The sequence below is a fragment of the Harmonia axyridis genome, chromosome 4 (assembly GCF_914767665.1).
Source record: "Harmonia axyridis chromosome 4, icHarAxyr1.1, whole genome shotgun sequence".
Classification (NCBI taxonomy): domain Eukaryota; kingdom Metazoa; phylum Arthropoda; class Insecta; order Coleoptera; family Coccinellidae; genus Harmonia; species Harmonia axyridis.
In genome coordinates this window covers 45,585,535-45,606,232 of record NC_059504.1, presented here as the reverse complement: position 1 = coordinate 45,606,232, position 20,698 = coordinate 45,585,535, and the positions used below count along the sequence as shown (strand labels likewise).

Below are 20,698 nucleotides of genomic sequence, written 5' to 3'. Positions count from 1 at the left end.
TCATCGCCATCTTTTTTTTCATAAGAATCCCAATAACTCATGAACCGTTGAATTTTTACCCAAGGTATGGCATATTGCCGAAATTGCCATCAAAAAAGCTATCTAACGATGCAATAATATACTGGGTGTGCCATTTGAAATAAGGAAGTAGTAGTCTGTTTCCGGTATAACCGGAAGTTGTAGAGATCTAAAAATATTTTAGGGAGAAAGATCATTGTCTCAAACCCCAATATGCAAATTTTCAGCTCAAAATTATGATTAGTTTTCCAGAAACGTCTAATAGGCCATCGAGTTTGGGACACCCGATATATAATGAAAGTGTAATGAGTATTATTTTCATGTAAATGTCGGCCAAATTTGACAAGGAAACATCTGAAATATTAAAAATCTTCTTTAAATCCAAGAAGGCTGGTTATTATAATATAGTCACCAGTTTTATTTCTAACGTTTTAAAGAGTGAGTGGATACATCAGTATTTCTAGATATTTTAGTGGTGTCAAAAAAATAATGCATCACATTTTAGATTATTCATCTTTACATTTTGTTGGTGGAATTAATGAATACATTGTTATATGCATATCTACGGTATTCTTCAGTGAAAATTTTTGTTGTGTATAGAACATGCGGAAAGAAATTGTTTAATTAATATGGTATGGCTTGTTATTCAGTCTTGTAACTTTGAAATTTTTGATATGTAATCAGGGTGCCTTATGATTTTTTCACTGGAAAAACAGAAAAAATTTATAAAAACTCATTGAAAACATTCAGTTTTCTATTGCGAAAGAGTTGGAAGTTGAGAAATGGTAACAAGTACATAAATATTCTTTTACATTCCAGTAATTCCTTATTCTAATTAATAAATTTTTACCGCATGAAGCATTTGATAGTCTTAGAGGAAGTTATTTATTTAAAAAAAAAATTCTTTACACAGTTAAAATGAAGGTATCAAATACCTGCATAATCACTAATTGCATAGCACTCTTGTCCCTTAAAATTATTTTACAAACACAAGAATACCTTAAAAAATATAAAACTTCTCATGAGCTCCTATCATGACTTATTAATTCTTGGAATAAATTTCCACTAATTTCTCTACCGTGTAAAACATGGTTTGAGTATTTTAAAATTGCCTTTGTCAAATCTTTGACGCACCACTTCCTATCTAAAAGTATTCTGCACACTGTGTCCAATTTCGACATTTGCTGATGTCCGCAAGTGAAGTAGATCAGGGATGGTACCCCAGCCACACTTGCCGCTAACCACTGAATTATAACTTTTATTTGTACATCTCCCTTTCGAGAAGAACCACATCCCCAGTTTCCTGTGGCTATTGGGCGGAGGCCTCCACTTGGTACTTGCGCTATTTGAGACATCTGTGTAGAGAATATATTGTTAGATTCATTTCGGAGTCGACAATGGTCTTTTTAAAAATTATTCAAAGGACATAGGTACTTTACTGTTGAAAAATCAAATTAGATATGACTAAATTTCAAAATATTTCAAAATAATTCTGACGCCTATTGCAACAACGAATCAATTAGGTGCGCTACTAAATTCCCGCTGTTTATTAATAGATTTTGAAATACCTATCATTATTATTTTTTGAACAGGGGTCGTTGAGCCTCGGTAAGCCTTCCGGGAACTGCGACCATGTAGATCTTTTTTTCTCTACCCTACTCATTCATGGAAACCCAAGGAGGTCGTCAATGACGTTAATAAAACTGACAACCTCCTTAGGGGCCTTAGCCGTTACCTCTCGGGTATCCAGGACTGGCTTTCTCATATGAATGGTTCTTAAGCCAGCCAGCTCTGGACACTTACATACCATGTGTTCGGCTGTTTCTTCCTCTGATTCACAGAGCCTGCAAATCTCATCTGCTGACTTTCCTATACAGTACAAATGATGTTTGTACCGACAGTGCCCCGTCAGCAGTCCCACCATCACCCGAAGCTCGGCTCGTGACTGCTTCAAGAGCTTTTTGGCGTAAGTAGGTGAAATCGTCACGAATTTCTTGGCCTGAGTAAGTCCAGGAGTGTTAGTCTAGTGGGTTATCCTGTTATCCAACTCCCATTGCTGGACTGCAGCTTTATATTGGTCTTTTCCTAGCTCATAGAAAGGCTCAGGTCCAGCAGGTGTTTACCTTGATGCACTTTCTGCAAGTTCATCGGCTTTTTTATTTCCTTCAACACCACTGTGTACTGGTACCCATAGTAGAGTCACTTTATTGCCTCTGGCCAGTTACTTTATGGTGTTTCGGCACTCCCAAGTCAACAGAGACCCCTGGCAGTACGATTCCACGGATTTCAGCGTGGTCTGGCTGTCCGTGGTGATGTAGACATGCGCCCCCTTGAGGTTCATTTTAAGACACTCCTGAGCGCATAAATAAACAGCCAGTATCTCGGTCTGTAAAATCGAGGGCTCACTTCCCAGGGCTTTAGAGATCCTCAGTTTAGGTCCATATATCCCAATGCCAATACCTCTCTCTGATTTTGATCCATCGGTGAACCATATGGATGACTTTTTGTCCAAACGATTCACGAATCTTATTGCATTAGGACGGTCATTTATGACCGTTTCAAAATCGAAAATGGTTGGCATAACATTCGATGGTTTTGCCAAGAGGTTTGAATCTAGTTGATTCAATATCCTTATATGCCCAACCCAGTTTCCAGGTAGGAGCTTTCCATTGAGGGAAATTCTTATTGCTTCCAGCAGGCTACATTTCCTCACAAGGAAGGCAAGTCAAGTATGACCTCCAGCGCTGCTGTTGGAGCTGTGCGCATAGCTCCTGTGACACAAATGCATGCCAGCCTTTGCAGTTTCTGCAACCGGCTGCGTGTGGTGGCCTCCTCGGTTTTTATCCACCATGCTAGAGATGCATAGGTGACAATAGGGCGTACTACCTATGTATATAACCACAGTAACATTTTCGGTGTCACTCCCCATGTCTTTCCAAAGAGTCTTTTCCAGGCCCACATGGCCGCCGTGGCTCTGGAAAGAGTCTTATCTATATGTTTCCCCCCAGTTCAGTTTACTGTCCAGGATAACACCTAGATGTTTGCACTCACTAGAGAAGTACAGAGTCTGACCATTTAGGACCGGAGCTCTGAGGTCGAGAATTATTGAACGGAATTATTGTTGTTTTCGAGGGATCGACAGTAAGCCCCTCTTCCTCGCACCTAAATAATACCTGAAGCGTCATGGACCAAGCTCTTAGACATATGGTAAACAAACTGGTTTACCATATTATAGTTTGTTTTGGCGTCATATACTTTTGGTTGTGTGAATATGATATGCCAAATAATCGTGATTTGAGGATATCCTCAAAAGATGAACACTTTTACTGTAACGGTATTCGAACTCTACCATACAGATGGGAAAAAGTTGTAGCTAACAATGGGCAATACTTTGAATGATTCATTTGTAACCATTTTTTCACAATAAAGTTGCATTTTCATAAAAAAAAACAGCAGGAACTTAGTTGTGCACTTTATAAAACAAATGATGGATGCAGGCATTATGCAAATAACATATGCCTTCTAGTTTTAGATTATTGTTGGGGTCGATTAGCTAGAGCTAATCTTTCAACTGAAAAGAAAGAATTGATATATTAGCAATTGTACTTTCGATTGACTGATTCAAAGAAAACAGTTTCAGGATTATCCTAGATATTTGATGCGTATATGTATAGTGATTTCTGATTGGGGTTTTGCTTTCCCATTGAAAAAAACACCAATTTGAGAAAACATTCGATTGCTCTTTGTTAATCGGAAAATTTGATCACATTGCATTAATCATATGAAAACATATCAATCTAATACTGGGTAAATAAGGCAGAATGGGATTTAGTTTGTTAAAACATCGAGTACAAGCATGTAATGAAGTGTATACAACCCTTTTTAGCTGGTTAGGAAGGTATCAAGACAAGAAATTAGATTTTACCTTATCTTTTTTCGATGCCTTTGGCAGTGTTATTTTGACACTAACAGCTTCTAAAGTTTGAACCACAGGTTCAATATCGTAAGTTACAAACCAAACTTTACGTTTTTCGTTCGTTGTATGTTTCGTAGTGTCGTTATGCAACAGATCAGGGGCATCCTTTGTCCTTGGAGCCTTATGTTCGATCTGTTAAAAAAGAGGTCCAAGGCCCAGTATCTATCTCAGCTACGATTATTCGATTTACTTTTTTGCATAGAAATGTGGAAAACTGAACATCGATAAATTCATTCATTATTAACTACATTTCAATTTCGAATAAAGTCGTTTTCACCAGACAGTTCCCGTCTACCGCCGCGTTACGACGACTTTGTCTAACCAATCGTAACCAATCCCAATTCTAGCAATCGCGTAGATGGGCGGAGCTAAGCGATTACTAGAATTGCGATTGGTTAAATAAAGTCGTCGAAACGCGGCGGTCGACGGAGCCTGTACGAAAAAACGTACTTTTATGCAGACAAGTTCAGAGGCTGAACAGTTCTTACTTGAACTGTTCATTATTTCATCAATAACAGGCCAATTAATAGCCTGGGATAGAAATTAATGAGGATTTTTTTTTGTTGAATATATTAGGCAGGCTTGTATTTGAATTTAGCATGTTCGTTTTTAATATCTAACTCAATTACCACAGATTATTTACCACATACTCACTGACCAACTACAACGAGAATAATAGTGTGTAGATATATAATTTCATAAGGAAGAGAAGTGTCACTTTTCATGGCGAACGTAGTTATTGTTTTTAAGTTGAATCTTATTTCTAGGAGAATTGTAACATTTATTTTAATTCTGAATTAATTAATTTTTATAAGAATTAATTACGTTATAGGTGACGGGTGTTTTTAGCTGCATGATAAAGTTTCGATGGTTGTTATCTATGGTTTGACAGCCGAGAATAGAATATCAAACTGTTGGCATTTCTGTTCAGTAAGGTTTGTCAATTCATTATGAATCGTTAGCGCGCAAAGATAATGCTTCCAATTTGTATCAAATTAAATCCGTTCGCGAAGTTCATAGAGCAGTTCCACCATTTTACGGTCAACATAATCGGACTAGTGATAAAGTAATCCGTGCAGTTATTGATCGTTTTCGCACTAATTTTACTATTCTCGATTCAAAGCACCCAACATGACAAAGAAATGTGCGTACCGAAGATAATAATATTGCTGCTATAGCGCGAAGTGTTGAAACAGACGCCAAAATTTTGATACGTCGCCGTTCCTAACTTGTTGGCCTTTGTCCTTCGACTACGTGCAAAAGTTCACTTAAGGATTTTGGCTTTCATGCCTAGGGATTCATCAAGCCAAGTAACCAACTACTTGACTTAAAAAACAAGCTCGTGAAAAATTACATACTTGAGCTTGACTTGACTTGATTTTAGATATTTATTGCTTGACTTGATATTACTTGAGCTTGATATGCACGCGTCGCACGGCATATATTTCTGCAACCTCGTGCGCGCTTGGACTAAATAAGGGGATTCCTCGAGCGCCGAGAGACTGAAGCATTCGCCAGTGTGACTTTATTAGTAGTTTTCTCACATTTCTATGAAATCTATTGGTAGATTTTGGTAATTTCAGAAATATTTTTTCAAACTTGGCCAAAATGGCCAAGGATTTTTTATCAACGACAGCATTTTCAGCTCCTGTTGAAAGACAATTTTCCAAAGCTGCTTTTACAGTTACAAAAACCCGCAAGGTTAGGGTGACAAATCTATAAGATGCGTCATGAGTCTTAGATCCTGAATGGAAAATTATGAAATCAAATAGGAGGTTTCTCAATATTAATCTCATTATTAATATTTTTTATTTTTATTTAATAATAATTATTTATTATTATTTATAGTGATTCAATTTATGTTTCTATTTCAAAAGAGTTGATATTTTCGGTTCTTTTATACAATGAGTCTAATCAATAAAAGTGTTTTTTGCACGGTTCCTTCTCATTTCATCATTTTTTTAATGATGTGACATTTCATAATAAAAATGCTTAAAATCGAGTAGCTTGATATGATTCAAGTACCTACTTATGTTAAGTCATTGGTTTGAGTCGACAAACCAGCAACTCTTGAAGCATTGGAAGCCAATATTCAAGCCACCATTGACGCCGTAAGGCCAGATTTATTGGAAACATGCCATAAATTTAATTATCTACCAGATTATAATAATAACAAATTCGTTTCACGTTTTGCCAGTGAGTATGCGGAAATTTCAGTGTTTTCAGCTCTAATATTTAAGGTGAATGCTAACTTTACGGGGAAAATATCAAAATTATGTAACTATTCTCTACAAACAATTTGGATAATTCCCAAACATTTCCTTGAACGATGTGTAGTTTTTCTTTCCATGCAAAAAAGGTCGACGAGGTTGTTAGTGTCAGAGATGATATCGAATTCGTTAAATCTATGGTTAGAACTACGAGGAATGAACTGTCAAATTGAACTCTACATACCAACTGAGCGGCGAGTCTGTGCTTATGTCTGGCCAGTTCCAAGCTCAAGGATTTTGCGTTCAGAACCAGTTTGTTCCTGTTGGGAGTTTTCGACTGGTTCGATTTGGCGTTGGACGATGCTGTTGCGATCTCCTCGGTCAAGGGGACAGGCACACCAGCGAAGGATTCGCTCAAGGTTCGTTTCAGAAGAGATCCTGCGAACTTGACAACAGCCAGTTCCCGGTTATCCAGTTCTTTTTTTGTTCCTCTTTCCGTTTCTAGTATTGGATCTTCTAGCCACTTGGAAAACTGTTCGTATAGTTCTTCCAATTCGGAACTGAAATGTTACGATCAATAATATAGAACTTCTACGAGTTTTTGAATAAAAGGATTCATTTTGAATTGCCCGCTATCTGGGCTGTCACTTTTGACATTTGACAAGTGAAAACTACGCCATTACTACAAATTGAACGATGCGCGCTTCAACAACTCGTTGAGATTGTGTTCAAATTCACTGAAAAAATGGTTAAAATATAGGCCACAGTTAGGGATTCATCAAGCCAAGTAGCTTGACATTTTAACCAACTACTTGACTTGAAAATCAAGCTCGTGAAAAATTACATACTTGAGTTTGACTTGACTTGATTTTAGATATTTATTGCTTGACTTGATATCAAGCTACTTCATATTAATTAGGCTTGATATGCACGCGTCGCACGACATATATTTCTGCAATCTCGTGCGCGCTTAGACTAAATAAGGGGATTTCACGAGCGTCGAAAGACTGAAGCATTCGCCAGTGTGAGTTTATTAGTAGTTTTCTCACACTCTATTAAATCTATTGGTAGATTTTGGTAGTTTCAGAATAGTTATTTATAATACAAGTGTAGAAGGCATTGATATTCTTCCACGAGTTCAAAATTCAAAAACGAGCCACGAAGTGGCGAGTTTTGGAATGGAATGAATTAGAGAAATATCTTTCTCTAATTCTGTGGTTATTCCGTTCATTCTTCCACATCTTGTAGAACAAAATCGTGCGAGAATATGTCAGAAACGCACAGTTTTCATGGTTATATTTTATTATTCTATGTTGGCACTCCGAACTTTCCGCTACGGCTTTATCTGTCAATTCATCAAATTGCCTTAAAGAAATCAGTTCTGCCAACCAACATTTTTCAATGCAAAAATCACTAAATTATATTTATGGAAATATTTCATTAATTTCAATGAAAATGCAATGAATTAGAGAAAATAATGTATAATACTCGTACAGAAGGCTCATTCTAAGAAGAATATCATTACCTTCTGCACTTGTATTATAAATAACTATTCCAAACTTGGCCGAAATGACCAAGGATTCTTTATTAACGCCAGCATCTTCAGCTCCTGTTGAAAGACAGTTTTGCAGAGCTGCTCTTACAGTTACAGAAACCCGCCATAGGTTAGACGACAAATCTATGAGATGCCTCATGTGTCTTAGATTCTGGATGGAAAATTATGAAATCAAACAAAGCTTGGAGGTTTCTCAATATTGAGAAACTTTATTTTTTTATTATTTTTTATTGTTATGATTTATAGTGATTTCAAAAAAGTTGATATTTTCGGTTCTTTTATATAATAAGTTTAATAAATAAAAGTGTTTTTTTGCAAGGTTCCTTCTCATTTCATCATTTTGTTATTAATGTGACACTACACAATGCTAAACTGCTAAACTACTAAAAACCAAGTAGCTTGATTGGATCAAGTACTTGATATATAAATACTTGACTTGACTTGAGATTGGAAAAATACTATTTGGCTTGAAAATCAAGCAAAGCTGCGAATCACTCACAGTCACAGTTCGCAAAACTCAAGCACTTTTGGTTTGTCGTGAAGCACATTCTCGGCCGGCAATAGTGAAACTGGTGGAAAAATTGAAGCTGTTGGAACAAGTTAGTGATGAGAAGGATCGAAACCGTGTGCATCGTTCAATAAGAACTAAGAATTTTGCTGCTATAGCTCTTATAGTATTGACGAAAATCCAGGTTTGTCGATGTCTCGTCGATCCTGGTAATTATAGGCATTATACCGTATGTTGCATAAAAACTTAAGTATTAAGACTTTTAAAATACAAGAATTCAAGCTGGCTGATCGCCAGCAACGTAGTATTTATCTTCGCTAATTGAAATGTATCGGAAAATCCAAGAATGATTGTTGTAATGCCTCTCCAACCACAACGTGTCACTGTTTGGTGATGGTGGTGGGATTGGACCTAAATTATTCAAAAATGAGGCTGGTGCAACTGTTACAGTGAATGGATTGCGATACCGAGCTATAACTGATGATTTCTTATGGCTGGAAAAGTAAGATATTGATGTGGCCGGCGTTCATTTCAAACAAGACGGCGCTTTGTTTATATTCAACGAGCATCGAAACCAATGCAATTTTGCAAGAAAAGTTTCCTTGCCGTGTTAATTCTTGAAGAGGTGATGAAAATTGGTTAGCGAGATCTTGTGATTTAACGCCTTTGGACTGTTTTATTTGAGGTCACGTGAAAGATAAGGTATATGCCAATGCTTCACAATCGATTCAAGACCTTGAAGATGGAATTCGTGAAGTTATCGAGGACGTACAGCTGGAAATGTGCGAAATGGTCATGAAAAATTTCATGGAAAGAATATGGTGCTGCAACCGCAGCCTTGTCGACCATTCGGCTCTTATTGTTTCCCATCGTTAATAGCCTTACTTTACTTGTATCACGCTTAAAGTTAAAAAAAATAATAAAGGGTGTTTTTTTTTTAGAGCTGTAGAACTTTAAATTGCAATAAAACAACGATGGATTATTCCATTGACATGAATTTTATTTATCCGCAAGATAATCTTGTGGCATTACATTTCAAATATGATTTCTGGCATATGACCGCCACGGCTGGCTCGGATGTAGTCCAATTTTCGATTACTTTTTCCAACATTTGTGGCCGTATATCGGCAATAACACGGCGAATGTTGTCTTCCAAATGGTCAAGGGTTTGTGGCTTATCCGCATAGACCAATGACTTTACATAGCCCCACAGAAAGTAGTCTAGCGGTGTTAAATAACAAGATCTTGGAGGCCAATTCACAGGTCCAAAACGTGAAATTAGGCGGTCACCAAACGTGTCTTTCAATAAATCGATTGTGGCACGAGCTGTGAGACACCTTGCGCCGTCTTGTTGGAACCACAGCTCCTGGACATCATAGTTGTTCAATTTAGGAATGAAAAAGTTAGTTATCATGGCTCTATACCGATCACCATTGACTGTAACGTTCTGGCCATCATCGTTTTTGAAGAAGTACGGACCTATGATTCCACCAGCCCATAAAGCGCACCAAACAGTCAGTTTTTCTGGATGTAACGGTGTTTCGACATACACTTGAGGATAAGCTTCACTCCAAATGAGGCAGTTTTGTTCGTTGACTTAGCCATTCAACCAGAACTGCGCTTCATCGCTAAACAAAATAAAATGGACGTAGTGCGCGATACGTATTCCGCACAGAACCATTATTTTCAAAATGAAATTGCACTATTTGCAAGCGTTGTTCAGGCGTGATTCTATTCTTGATAAATTGCCAAACCAAACTGAGAATAAATCACTTGACAGCTGTTAAATCGGTCGCCATCTTGAACAGTAATGCCAACTCAAAGTTATATACCTCGAAAAAAAACACCCGTTACAAGAAATTTCGAAATTTCGTTCCTGAAATAACTCTTCCGAATACAAGGTCAGCCATCAGTGAAGTACGGAAAACTAAAAAAAAATTCTCACCTATACTCTGAACTGAAACTGTATTCCGACGACCTGTTCGATTCCCTCTTGTTAGAAACAGAATGTTTATTTTTGAATTTGTCTATCCATTTCTTCTCCTGCTGTAGCGAATCCTGCAGGAAGCACTCGTCCAACGAGTCCTCCCTCAGAGCGAAACCTGTAGAGCCTTCCCTTCGAACCCTACGAAACATGATATCGTTAAAACCAGCACAGACTAGTTATTATCGGTGAAAATCCTCACTTAATGTTTTCGTCACGTACTCCAGAACCGGTCACAGAAATTCCGACTGCGAAGCTCGAGTCGTAGGAAGAAGAAGAACTCGATGACTCTAGTGGCGCGTCTGTTTTAAGATCGTTCTTGAGTTTCTTTGCAAAGTGGTGTCTTCTTTCGGAAGTGTCTAGGTCTATACTGTATTTCAAGTTGAAGCTTTCTTCTTCGCTACCTGGAACATTAATGTTGGTAATCGGAAAAATTGAGGAATACTGGAAAACAAATTAAATGGACAGACTACCCTAACTTGAAATTTCTAAATATACACTCTTATAATATCTGAAAAAATATTTAAAATTATTCAAGAACATGCAATAAGACTTATGAAAAATAGATACAGGGTTTTCCACTAAGAGGTTCCATTTTACATACCCGCTATCTGGCCAGTTTTCACCTTTGTAGCTTTCATCTTTTGACAAGAGAAGAGTAAAAATTACGCCATTACTAAATATTAAACGTTACACGCCTCAACAACTCATTAAAATTGTTAAAATTCAAAACCAGAATGGTGAAAACTTAGAGTCACAGTTCGCAAAAATAAAGCATTTTTACATCGCCGTGTTCAGATCCGCAACTTCAAGGGTAAAAATCGCCATGATGATAGCCAACCTTCTTAAAGGAGACGGCACATAAAGAAGAAGACATCGCCGTGAAGCTCCTTCTAGGGCGGCAATAGCATAGTATAAGGAAAGAGCAGAGAAAATATCAAAATATAGAAATCATCTGACCACTCTATTTCAAATATTTTAGTTCTTCGAAATAACACCGATTTTTTCAGAGGGTTCCACTTTACGGACCAATTTTTGACAGTAAAATTCGAGTAAAACGTGAGTACAACTAGATGGCGCTCAACATCAACAAAATCGAAAAAAGCACTACACTGGCTCACTATCCTTTCCTTATAATATGGCAATAGTAAAATTGTTGGAAAAATTTGAGCTGTTGGGATCAGTTAGGGAGGAGAAGAATCGAAACTGTGTTCGTCGCTCAAGGACAACTGATAATATTGCTGCTGAAGCCCGTAGTGTTGACGAAAACCCAGGTTTATCGATTTCTCGTCAATTTTAGGAATCAGGCAAGATATTGATGTGGACGACGTTCATTTTCAACAAAACGGCTCTACGTTCCGCACAAGCAAAAACAATCGCAATTTTGCAAGAACAGATTCCTGGACGTGTTTTTTCTCGAAGAGGTTATTACAATTGGCCACCGTAATCTTGTGATTTTACACCTTTAGACTATTTTCTTTTGGGCCACGTAAAAGATGAGGTAAATGCCAATGCTCCACGATCAAGACCTTAAATATTGAATTCGTGAAGTTATCGAGGACATAAAGCTGGATGTGTAAGAATTGGTCATAGAAAATTTCATAAAAAGGATATGATACTGCAACGGTAGTCGTTTACTATGGTTAATGGGATACCTTCTTATTTACAATGAAATAAACATCGCATTTTTACTCTCAAAATATACTCGTTGTTTTAACAAAATGAAACCTCTCATTGGAACTCCCAGATCATTGAATGATTAGTAGGACTTAGGAATATTACAATAGTTACAACTTTCGTTGAAAGTGTACTTTACAAGTCTTCACAAAATTGCTCTCTGTTGTAATGATTTTTTGTAGGATATTTTTTAAGGATATTTTTAAAATATATCAGTGCTTTGGAGAGATTCCATATCATCAATTCTTTTGCGAAAAACGGGAATTATAAGATGTAAATTATTGTTTGAAAAAATCATGTGAAAACCCCATAAAAATCGATGATTTGTAAGAAGAAATATTTATAATTTCGTTTTAAACTGGACAGTCACGTGGTGGTGTTCCCTCTTGAAACTAATCACCCAAAAAAGTGTTTGATGATCAGTACACAGAAAGTGAAACTTTTGTGAAATTGGTAGGTAATTTTTCGATTAATTCTTTTCGGGTAATATCATCGCTATGTTTTTTTGAATGTTTTCAAAACTTCAGCTGTCCTCAACGTCACGAACCGCCACTGGGTTGAGGTATATAAAAATTAGGTTATTCAGTTGGGTTTACCTTCTAGACTGGTTTGAGCGCTATGAAACTCCTCGTCACTGGAGTCAAAACTAGAGTAGATCGTCCTCATGGTCTCCAATGGCCTCCTGGTGACAGGAAGACATTCCCCAGAGCTACCCAACACTATAAACCTCCCTCTCCTATTATGTACCAGCTCTGAGTTGGCGCCTACCTTCTTAACTGCGTTTCTATCAACGTTATTCTGCACTTGCAACCTATTATTGCAAATATTGTTGTTGTCGATTACGGAGGAAGAATCGCTCTTGGTCGTACTGCAAGACTGTTCTGTAATCAGAGGGACCATGTTTCGTTTTTCTTTGGTCAACCTTTTGGATTCCCCTATGGGAGATAGACGCCGTTGTTTGTGTGGATTGGACGGTTGCACGTTCGATATAATGGTGTTGTTGTTGGTGTTGTTTTGTCGTTGTTGAAAGGCTAAAAGGCACTTGTTCAATTCCCTCAGGATGTTGTCCTCTTCGTATTGGCCTATGGGTAGTTTGGTATAGTCATCTGCGTCCATGCAGCAAACCGAAGTCTGGAATTAATGAACAAGGACTATAAAATGTTGTAGTGTCTCTGTCTGACCGAGAGGTGGCGTTATGGGCGTCGCGATATACTTTAATGTGGCCCTGGCTGGTTTAAAAGAGCTGCCGCGTTGCAGCAGAGTCACCTCTCCGCGATTGTGTGAGATAGTGTATTAGGCAGATATTGCTGGGTTTCCTCTGGTTAATAACTTGAGGGAGGGCGCATCTATAGAAACTTGGCTCGAGAACGTCTTGCCAAAATGTATTTCCTTTCGCCTCAAGATTATCAGCGATTGAAAAACCTATTCAGGTTAGGTTATGGATATTCATCATCAAATTTCATAAATACATAGTCGTTCAACTTTGCTTCCTTAGAAATACGAGGCTTTTGTGTAAAAGAAAATGTCGTTCAAAATCTCTCGGCTCCAACTCATATGGCAACCAATTTCCTTGTTTCTGAATCATTCCCATGACTTTCAGGTGTTTTGAAATGGCTCGTTGCGTCACTGCGATTCTGCCAATTCTTGTTGCGTTTGACCTTGATCTTGATCAAGTAATGTCTCCTATATGCTGCATCTTCGAAAACCTTCTCACTTCCACCGCTGGTCTTCGACGTCCAAATCGCCGTTGTTGAAGCGTTGAACCACTCTCGGCACATTCTTTCACTAATAGCGGCCTTACCATAGTTATTTGAGAGCATTTGATGAGCCTCAGCCGTAGATTTCTTCATATTGAAGCAGAAAATTAAAACCTCCCGCAAATGATGAGAATTTGGCTCGTAAGCTGTCATGTTCAATTGAGAATAATTCCATGATCCAGAGACAAAACGACTAATATTTCAATATTTTGCTATTACAAAACGGCGGAAGCAAAGTTGTGCAATACAAATACAAATTTGATAGCTAGGTCTTCACCAGTAAATTGAACCTAATTGCTTGATGCCATTTTCGGACGTAATAAATAAAGTTAAGGAGAATGATAATCAATAAAAATTACGTTACACGATTGAAGGAATAAACGAAAACAACTCACCGTGTATGGATATTCCAATTTTTCTAAAGAGGCCTTGTTCTTCGGATCGTTTATCCTTGTAATATGTCTTACATTTTCAATGGTCAAAACTTCATTATCTTCTAGTGATTCCACATTTAGTAGTGTAGATAAAATTTCGGGAAATGTTATTAAGTTTATACTTTCCTATAAAATGAATGACTATATTCAAAATGGATGGGATGACAATCAATTCAAATATACAAAAAAATAAAGAACCGATTTAATCATAATGTTTTACATTTGTGGTGACTCTTTGTTAGTTCGAGAGATGGCGCCACATTCTGCCTAATTCTCAGCAGAACAGCATCACTTGGGATTTAAACCTAACCGTTCTAAGAGAAAGTCACCACGCTCTGCTGAGAAGGTGAAGGTGTATATGGCAGAGATCACTGAGTTGCTATACTGATGATTCGATCAATGAATTAACGCATAACTGCTTTAGGTCCTGTTTATGTTTGAGGAAGTGAGCTGTGGCCTGTGATCTGGTAGTAATATCTTATGGACCAGTACAAAAAAGGGAAAGAAACGTTAAGTTTTCTCGCGAAGAAAAAAAAATTTCGTCTCTCTAATAGAAAAGTATAAGCATGTCTTGGAAAACAAAAAAACACTGCACAGTGCAGTTACCTGCAAGAAGGGAAAAATATATGGAAGGAAGTATACAGAGATATATTTTAACATCTCTGGATACGGGCACTTTCGACAAGGTAAGCAACTTGAGTTAACTATGTAATTGAATGCTAAATTCAATCATCGAAACCTAGACCTAATTTCTTCAAACATAATGATCAACTCGAGGTCTTATTTCACGACGTTTTCTTGGAAGTGATGTATGTGCAAGGAAATCTTCAACTTCGAATTCTAAAAACTTGAAAAAATCCATGTTCACACAAAACGTTGTTTCACCAAAAATAGTTCAACAAATATTGAAATACCCAACCTATTCTCGTTCACGTTTATTCAAAATAAAATGACCAATGACAATTTGCTAAATAAGAATACATATTTGTCATCTGATCTCAGTGTTATATTATCTGGAAGAGTAGCGGTCACTTTAACCTATCCGACACTTGTGAAACACAATATTTAGAGAAATATCTGTTAGATAAGTTATGAACAGAAGGTGGTGAAATTGGCCCTTAGCTCTATGCCGATGACGAATTGTGAAGTTACTATTTACCTGTGAAGCACCCTTATTAAGGACATTTTCGCCTATCTTCGAACTGGAAAAACAGATTTTCAAGGCATTTGCCTCAGCTCTTTCCAATTTTCCATCATGTTTTATTTGTACTGAACACAGAGGTAAGCTACATTCTAACCAGTCTTCAATTGTGAGCCATTCTTTACCACTCATAACCTAAAACAATTATCGAATTTCCGGGGGTGATACGAAAAGTTTCAAAGTCTTACCTGTCGCATTATCTTAATCCTCCCCATACAGTTTTCTTTCTTTTCCAGCCAATCAAAATAGTGCAAGATACCTTCAAGTTTCGATTTTTGTGAAGTCAAGTCTAAGCTTTCGAAAAAGTTAGAAAAATTGAAATTCCTCAAGGTCGGGTGACTCTTATTTGTTCTTCGGGGAAATGTAGAAAAAAACGCATTTGCAATCAGGGAAGAAACAAAATCATAATCCAGTTCAGTGAAATCAGCTGAAAAAAAAATTCTAAATTTTGTTTATAGTTCAACCTTTGTATAAAATAACTCACGCTGTTGCTGAAGACTGAAATGCAGTCCACCTTTGGGCTTGTACTCCTTCAACTTCAAGGCTCTATTCACCATATTCGGAAGAGTTCTATTGAAAAAATTGTTCCTCTCTTCATTGGACAGGTCATTTTCTAAAAACTCCTTCAATCCTTGGAATAGGTTTGGTTCGGAATTCTCATCATCCGGATCGAGACTTATGCTGCAAAAATTGCGGCATATTCAGCAAAAGAACCTAGAAAATTGTTTGGAATTCCTTAAAGTCCAAAACTATTTATAAACCACGACCTAGACTTTCACAGCCTGTATAAATGTTAATGAAAGATTCAAAAGTGAATGAATTAATTTTTCATAATCTGTCTTATTTCATAAACATTCTGTTTATATTAGAATTGAAACGAAAAATGAGATTATATCAATATTCCGACTACCTCTTCTATTCTTCCTGCTCAATTACTATTTGTTATCTTTACTAAATAGGTTATTATATTTAAAACTTGTAGGCGTAGAATGCCATTGATCAAAGATGTCAAATCCATAATTAAATAAACAAATCTCAACACGCGGAAATCGCAGTCAATTAATTCTGATATTATTTCTGGATCTGTTTTAAATTGATAAATAGATCGGGTAGGAATGGTACAATTTTTGAGTGTATGCAAATATTACTGTTCTAAAATGTAGAAAATGTCCATTTAAATTTGTTCTCTCAAAAAGTATGCTACTTAAAATTACTTCTATCTATGGAATTTATGAAATTTTCTAGAACTGTGCATCTTTTTGGGTTATTATGAAAAGTGGTAGACTTTTCCCTCTTTAAAATTAATGTTTATTACTTGCATAATTCGTAAATTTTTTCCATTTCGTTTATGAGGCCTCCAGGATCTTTGATCTTTCCTATACGTAAAAGGTACTGTTTCACTTTTTCCCACCATGGTAAATCACAGGGTAGCATAACCAGCGCCATCTGCAAAGTAGAGAAATGATTACACTCAATTTAAAAAAGCTCGCAAAATATTCGTGATTTGAAAAAATCATGAAATGAGTATCATGCTGCAGTATTCGAGCCTTTTTCAATTCAAATAAAATTTTCAAAGATTCATAATTTTGAAACTATCGAGTAATATACAAAGTTTCAGTTTGAAATGGAACCCCCTCAATATCAGAAAAAATTGAAAAAGAGGTAAACTTTGATTCGTTTAGTGGAACATTTTATACGGTTTGTTCCAATCAATTTGTATCAACTCCTGAAATCTTAAATAGAAAGATGGGTTAGAGGTAATTCGATTGTCTTTTCAGAAGTGCTAGACATTTGACCTTTTTTGTTTTTGTAGGAAAAAAAAAGAGTAGAATTGTTACGATAACAAGAGTCAAAAAGTTATCCATTTTTATGTAGACAAAGATATAAGCTATTTCTAAATTCGACCCTTACGTTTTAGAAAACTTCAACTTGAATTTCTCGGCATGCTGTCCTTGAACTAATATATTTTCTATTAATAACCAAAAATGATTGGTGTCCGATAGGTAAACTGAGTATAATTTTTTGCTGGATATAGTTCATTGTCAAATTCAAAATTTTCTTTATACACGAATCGCTTTTAGAAAATGAGATTTTCCAGATTTACATTGATTAATTTCTCATTTGTATTATATTGAAGCATATTTCAAATAAAATAGGACTAATCTACAAGAAAAAAATAAAGATTAAATATTATCAAACCAATTTATCAGCAAGTATTTTTCTATGCCAAAATATCGAGTTTAACATTGGCGGAAAATTTATTATCGAATCAAGTCTCATGTTTAAAAATCATAAAAAATTCATCGCAGATCTTCTTCGAAGAATAGCACATGAATTTTTATGAAAACAAAAGTACTGATAAAAACAGCATGGAATATTTTATTCTCTCTTGAACTATTTGAAAGGATATAAGTATTGTAATAATAATAATACCTAAGTAATACGTGAAGTAGGTACCTCAACGCGGTATTGATAGTCTACGAATCTATTCAAAAACTATCTTACAAAGAGGTTTATTTTATTAACATCTAGACATTATAAATAGGAGTTCGTAGTAAAAAAGAATATATTTAGTATCATCATAACAAGTTTGAAAGTTTTAAGATTTTACATTGTCTATATATTTTTCTATTGAAACGTAAATATGTAATGAAGGAATTTCGAATTAGCTTTAGGTATATTTTGAGAATTAAGTATTTATGAGATAGAACTATTCTGAACTTGCGTTAATTGTGAATTTTTTATCGTCAATAGATTTATGAGTTCACTATAGTTGAGGAGTATTTATAGTTGGGAATTCTCCTTGTCAAACGTAGAGTTTCACCGAAAAATAGTTAATTGAATTCTTGTGAAGAGATCAAAGTACATTTCGGAGAACAAAAACTTAAACAACTGATTTGAGATTTTTCTTTTTAGATATGAGGTTTAACAAAGTTTCGACTCACAGTTTTTCGTAAGAGTTAGTTCGGCATTGAACCTCTTCAACTATTAACATAACCTCACAAAACCAAAATTTCTATTCCGGATACAATACGATCATTTTCCCGGAAAAACATTAATTTTGGTACAAAAACACATCAACTCACCTTATAGAATTGTTCCTTATCTAACTGAAATTCAAAACGGTATCGGATTTTGCGCTATTTTTAGAAACATAATCGAATTTGAACTGGACGCCGATAGAAAACCCACTTTGGTGATTGGACGATGCTCTTTTAACACCACTAAAAACCATATCGAGACATCTTTTGTTGCCGGTTTGATGTTAATTCAATTAAATCATCAATCGGGTCACTTTTCCATGGTGAAACTTCATCCTTCACGGGTTTGCGGGCAGGCGCTCTAAAAATACACGCGAGGAACGAAGCGTCCCGACGGCCGACGTCTATCAGCTGTGCCGCGTCTTCTAGGTCCGGCTTTTTAGCCTGGGGAACGTCGACACGGCTTGTTTGCCCGCGTATTCTTCTTTATGTTTTCTGTTTATCTTTTCTCGAACGAGCTAGATAATTGTGATGATGTGCTTTGGAAGTTAGTCCAGTAGGCAGAGCAAAAAAGTGGAAAGAGCTGGAAAAAAATTCCGAACTTAATGAAACTTCTACAGGTTGTTCAGGGGTGCTGTGGAATGACTTTGCTATCCAACAAGAGGATCGTGTGCTTACTTGAGGAGGGCAGAAGAATTCAACATAATCGGACTTTTATCCTTTTTTATACTTTTATCGATTTTTTGCTGAGTAGTAGTTTTCGATCAAAACGTTTTTTCTATAGTTGTAGAGAATTAAATTTGCTACCATTTAGTATTCAAAACCTTTTTTCTAAACTTAATACCATCAACCGACATACAGCCGTTCGAAATGAGGGGAATTTCACGAATAGTGGTTTGGACGAAGTCAAGCGGAGTAATATTCCAGGTAGTCTGCCAAAACTACGTGGATTACATCAAAAAGCACATTGGGAGCAATATCACAGTGTTTTTTTTATGATTATCCTAGTGGGATTAGCCACCAAAGCAGTAAAACGTTATCGGCGTTCCTCGCTGAACCCCTCTATTAAGTTTGTGTTTTCCAATTCAATTTCAGTCAGCACCATTACGCAGGCAAAATTTCACTCCGATGACACGCACAAGATGAATCTTATAGCGATGCTGAAGGGTGAACTGGAAACCAAGGGCATCCAAGTCAAGCATTCAGTGGAATACGCTGATGTTCTGATCGTACAAAGTGCTGTTCCAGTTCCCGAGGAGTAAAACACTGTAGTCATTATGGGGGAAGACATTGATCTTCTAGTGCTGCTGAATGCCTTGGGGTGTCAAAGTAAAAATTATACTTCCCACTCTTTCAAACACGGGCCCTAGGAAATAATTTTCCTGCACGCTATAAGTTGGTGCGACAACGCCTCAGCACCCTTTGGCATTTGGGAAGAAGATGTATCAGGAGATCTCTCCCCAATATTAAAGATTTTCAAGTATCTCGAAGCAGCTCCAGCTCAAATTGCTGACGTTGGAGAGAAGTTCTTGCTGGCTGCAGTTGTATAAAGACTGGAGGTGAAGAAAATCTCACCCTTACACCTATAGTTCACATGTCCATGGACCCCGAAAACATGGACTACGACGTCGAAGAGAAAATGCAGCAACCTCGGAACCTCCAAGTGGTCCAAATTGTTGGTGGCTCCATTTTTTAAATAAATTGTATACCCATGGGCGCCCGCAGGGGGGGGCCATGGCCCCCCCTGAGATTTTGGATGCCTCATTTTTCAGCACAACACCCTCAATATTACTTTCTCAATCCAAAGGGCAAGGAAAAAAGGAAAGTAATAGATTCACAACTATTTTCCGGTTTTCAATGGAATTACATACTATACATATAATCCATAATCGGCAGAGGTATTTTTTGAATTAAAAACTTTTTTAGGCGCGTTGAGCACTTCTTGGGTGAAGAAAAATCATGGAACCGAAAGTACTCCATGCGTGTCAATTTGTTTATAAATTCATCTTATACACTGCGTCCGTAACCGTTAAGTATGGAACAAAATTCATTTTCAGCTAAACAGACCATTTTGAAATAATCCTGAAACATGTCGATTCTTCATTTTAATTTACCGTATTTTAAAATAATAATCTAATATACAGGGTGAATTACTTTCGAGTAATGACGTCAGCGCCATTTTTTTTTAATGGAATACCCCCATTTTGACTCAATTTTCCGATTACTCTTTAGATTGATAAAAATTTATAAAAATAAGAAATAATTTCTTTCATATTCTGTCTGCTAGACCAAAGTACCAAACATGTTTGGAAACAGCACATTTTTATTAATCTAAAAATGTAACAAACTACAGGGTGTTACATTCAAACCAATTAGCGCTAGACAATAAGTATTTTT

At 36.5% G+C, this 20,698-nt stretch overlaps 1 protein-coding gene across 5 annotated transcripts; it reads right to left on the bottom strand.

Annotated features, from left to right (window-relative positions):
* Positions 1 to 432: 432 nt before the first annotated feature.
* LOC123677958 lies at positions 433 to 18,718 on the bottom strand. 5 transcript variants are annotated; one of them, XM_045614713.1, is made up of 12 exons: positions 18,407 to 18,718; positions 16,640 to 16,766; positions 15,805 to 16,001; positions 15,509 to 15,747; positions 15,279 to 15,455; positions 14,081 to 14,245; positions 12,525 to 13,059; positions 10,454 to 10,655; positions 10,213 to 10,392; positions 6,449 to 6,764; positions 3,944 to 4,126; positions 433 to 1,373 (listed from the first exon to the last, which is right to left on the bottom strand). In XM_045614713.1, the coding sequence occupies exons 2-12, from the start codon at positions 16,732 to 16,734 to the stop codon at positions 1,038 to 1,040; spliced, it is 2,625 nt and encodes an 874-aa protein (XP_045470669.1). In that variant the 5' UTR covers positions 16,735 to 16,766; positions 18,407 to 18,718; the 3' UTR covers positions 433 to 1,037. The 5 variants fall into 5 exon arrangements, with proteins under 5 accessions (XP_045470669.1, XP_045470668.1, XP_045470670.1 ...); XM_045614712.1 differs by having other exon boundaries at positions 16,636 to 16,766; positions 18,407 to 18,717; XM_045614714.1 differs by lacking the exon at positions 3,944 to 4,126 and having other exon boundaries at positions 16,636 to 16,766; positions 18,407 to 18,716.
* Between the last annotated feature and the right edge of the window lie 1,980 nt (positions 18,719 to 20,698).